At 28.0% G+C, this 1912-nt stretch overlaps 1 protein-coding gene across 1 annotated transcript in view; it reads right to left on the bottom strand.

The window, feature by feature from the left end:
* Positions 1-1912, bottom strand: part of LOC106465906 (RNA polymerase II elongation factor ELL-like) — a 47760-nt gene that overhangs the window by 14135 nt on the left and 31713 nt on the right. Inside the window, exons 7-8 of the mRNA XM_013926143.2 lie at positions 952-1022; positions 361-517 (exon numbers count right to left, since the gene is read on the bottom strand). Coding sequence (XP_013781597.1) covers positions 361-517; positions 952-1022 — 228 coding nt within the window. The remainder of the gene's footprint in view (positions 1-360; positions 518-951; positions 1023-1912) is intronic.

The following is a 1912-nucleotide window of genomic DNA, read 5'->3' as shown; positions in this document are numbered from 1 at the left end:
AATGTTACTTGATTATCTATAATGTAGCATTTAATTCAGCTATTATAAGCACATAAAAGAAATTAAAGAAAACAACATTCATACTGAATATTTAATAGAAAACATACACAACCTTCTATTATTAAAAAAAAATATTTGATTGTAAGTGTCAATGCTTCAAACAGAACACTAATGTTTGAAATGTCAGAAGGGGAAAGAAATTGGTAAACATTTTTAACAAATAATTTTCAACAACATAAAAAAAAAGGTAATTAAAATCATGGTTAATTGTAATTAATTTCTTAAAATGTTTGAATCAGTTAGGAGTAAAAAGAAAATGTTTCACTTTTAAACATTTATCAGGACAAAGAAAAAAAAAACCTTTTCATTAGCTCTCTTTCTTGAGGAGTGTAAAAAGGCCAATCGTCTTGGACTTCATTCCAGACATGCCTCACTAAGGAAAAGCTGTTATCCTTCAGTACAGCCACTTGACTCAAGATGGCACTCAAACTTTTCTTGTCTTTTTCTTTTATACCATCTGTAAAAGTGACAAAGATGTTAACTCTGTTAGTCGCTATGGTAGCGTGATTACTATCTCAAATCTTCAGTTGTTGGATGTTTCACATTTCCTTATTTTATACTCTTCTATTTGAAGGTATGATAATGTCCAATAATCTAAAAACTGAATAGAAAAATATAAACTGTTTTTGTCAAGTTTATTACAGCAGTAGACAGCTAGGAATTCTAATTCATTAACATAATTTTCATCATTCCTACCCTCTCTTGTATCTATGTACTTTCAACATCTGACAACAGTATGAAATCATCAGAATAGTAAATTACCAAGTTTTTAATGTTTCAATTTGATAATGAATACTATGCTCTTTCTGAAATTTAAACATTTATTTTAAAGATAAAATTTAGATAAATAACACAGATATATATACGAGACAACGATAGGCTGCGTATTACCTTTCATAAGTCTAGTCAGCAGTTCAGGTTTCTTATATGGACGGACAGCTAAGAGGTGAATTATTCTCTCCCTGTAATAAAGCAGGTGAAAATATTCGAATTTAAGATAACACCAACCAATTTCTTTTTATCCTAATAAAAATTGTTTTGGGAACTTTGTTTCTTTTTGCAGAAAACTACAAGTGGACTAATTATTGTACCATAAACTAGTTAATTTTTAATATATCATATAAAGTATTTCAAAACGTGCACATCCTTCAACTTGGAAACGTGACAGAAAACCGGTAGCAGCTATAAAAATTTAAAAACTGTCCAAGTATAAAAATTAATATATTTATACATGTACAACAAGTGCAAAAAGTTTAAAATTAAAACAAAATTATATACTGAAATTGTATTTGCAGAAAATATAACAGTCTAGTTCAAGCAATATACATGATACATTTTTCTCTTTTAATCAACAAGATAAATTTTGAAGGTTTAGTTTACACAAACCCTAACGTTTTTTTTATTTGTTGATGTAAGAGATAAAAATATCATGGTATTGGTTTTGATTAATGACAACTGCATTCAGTATACATAATGAAGGTTATTCACTTTCAGAAACAGTTTAATTCTGAAGACGATGAAAAAACACGAGGATTACAGATACCATCAGTACATTGTCGTCATTGTAAAATAAGTTACTGACACTAAAATACGAACTCTAATAAAACAACAACAAAAAACATTTGTTATTAATCATATAAAAATAACTGATTTAAATTCAATAAAGGTAATTAATGGAAAATAAAGTTTCAATTACAATATAAAATGGTGTCCAAAGGAGGAGGAATTTATACCACACAGATTCTACTCTCGTGCTGATTAATCAGTTTATTAGCCATAAAACTGGTTAAATGGAATCAAATTATATCTTAGTAATCAGATGACAGTGGATTACACCATCTTAATAACCAGC

This window comes from Limulus polyphemus, unplaced genomic scaffold (assembly GCF_000517525.1).
Source record: "Limulus polyphemus unplaced genomic scaffold, Limulus_polyphemus-2.1.2 Scaffold2091, whole genome shotgun sequence".
Classification (NCBI taxonomy): Eukaryota; Metazoa; Arthropoda; class Merostomata; order Xiphosura; family Limulidae; genus Limulus; species Limulus polyphemus.
This window is presented reverse-complemented; position numbering and strand designations above follow the sequence as displayed.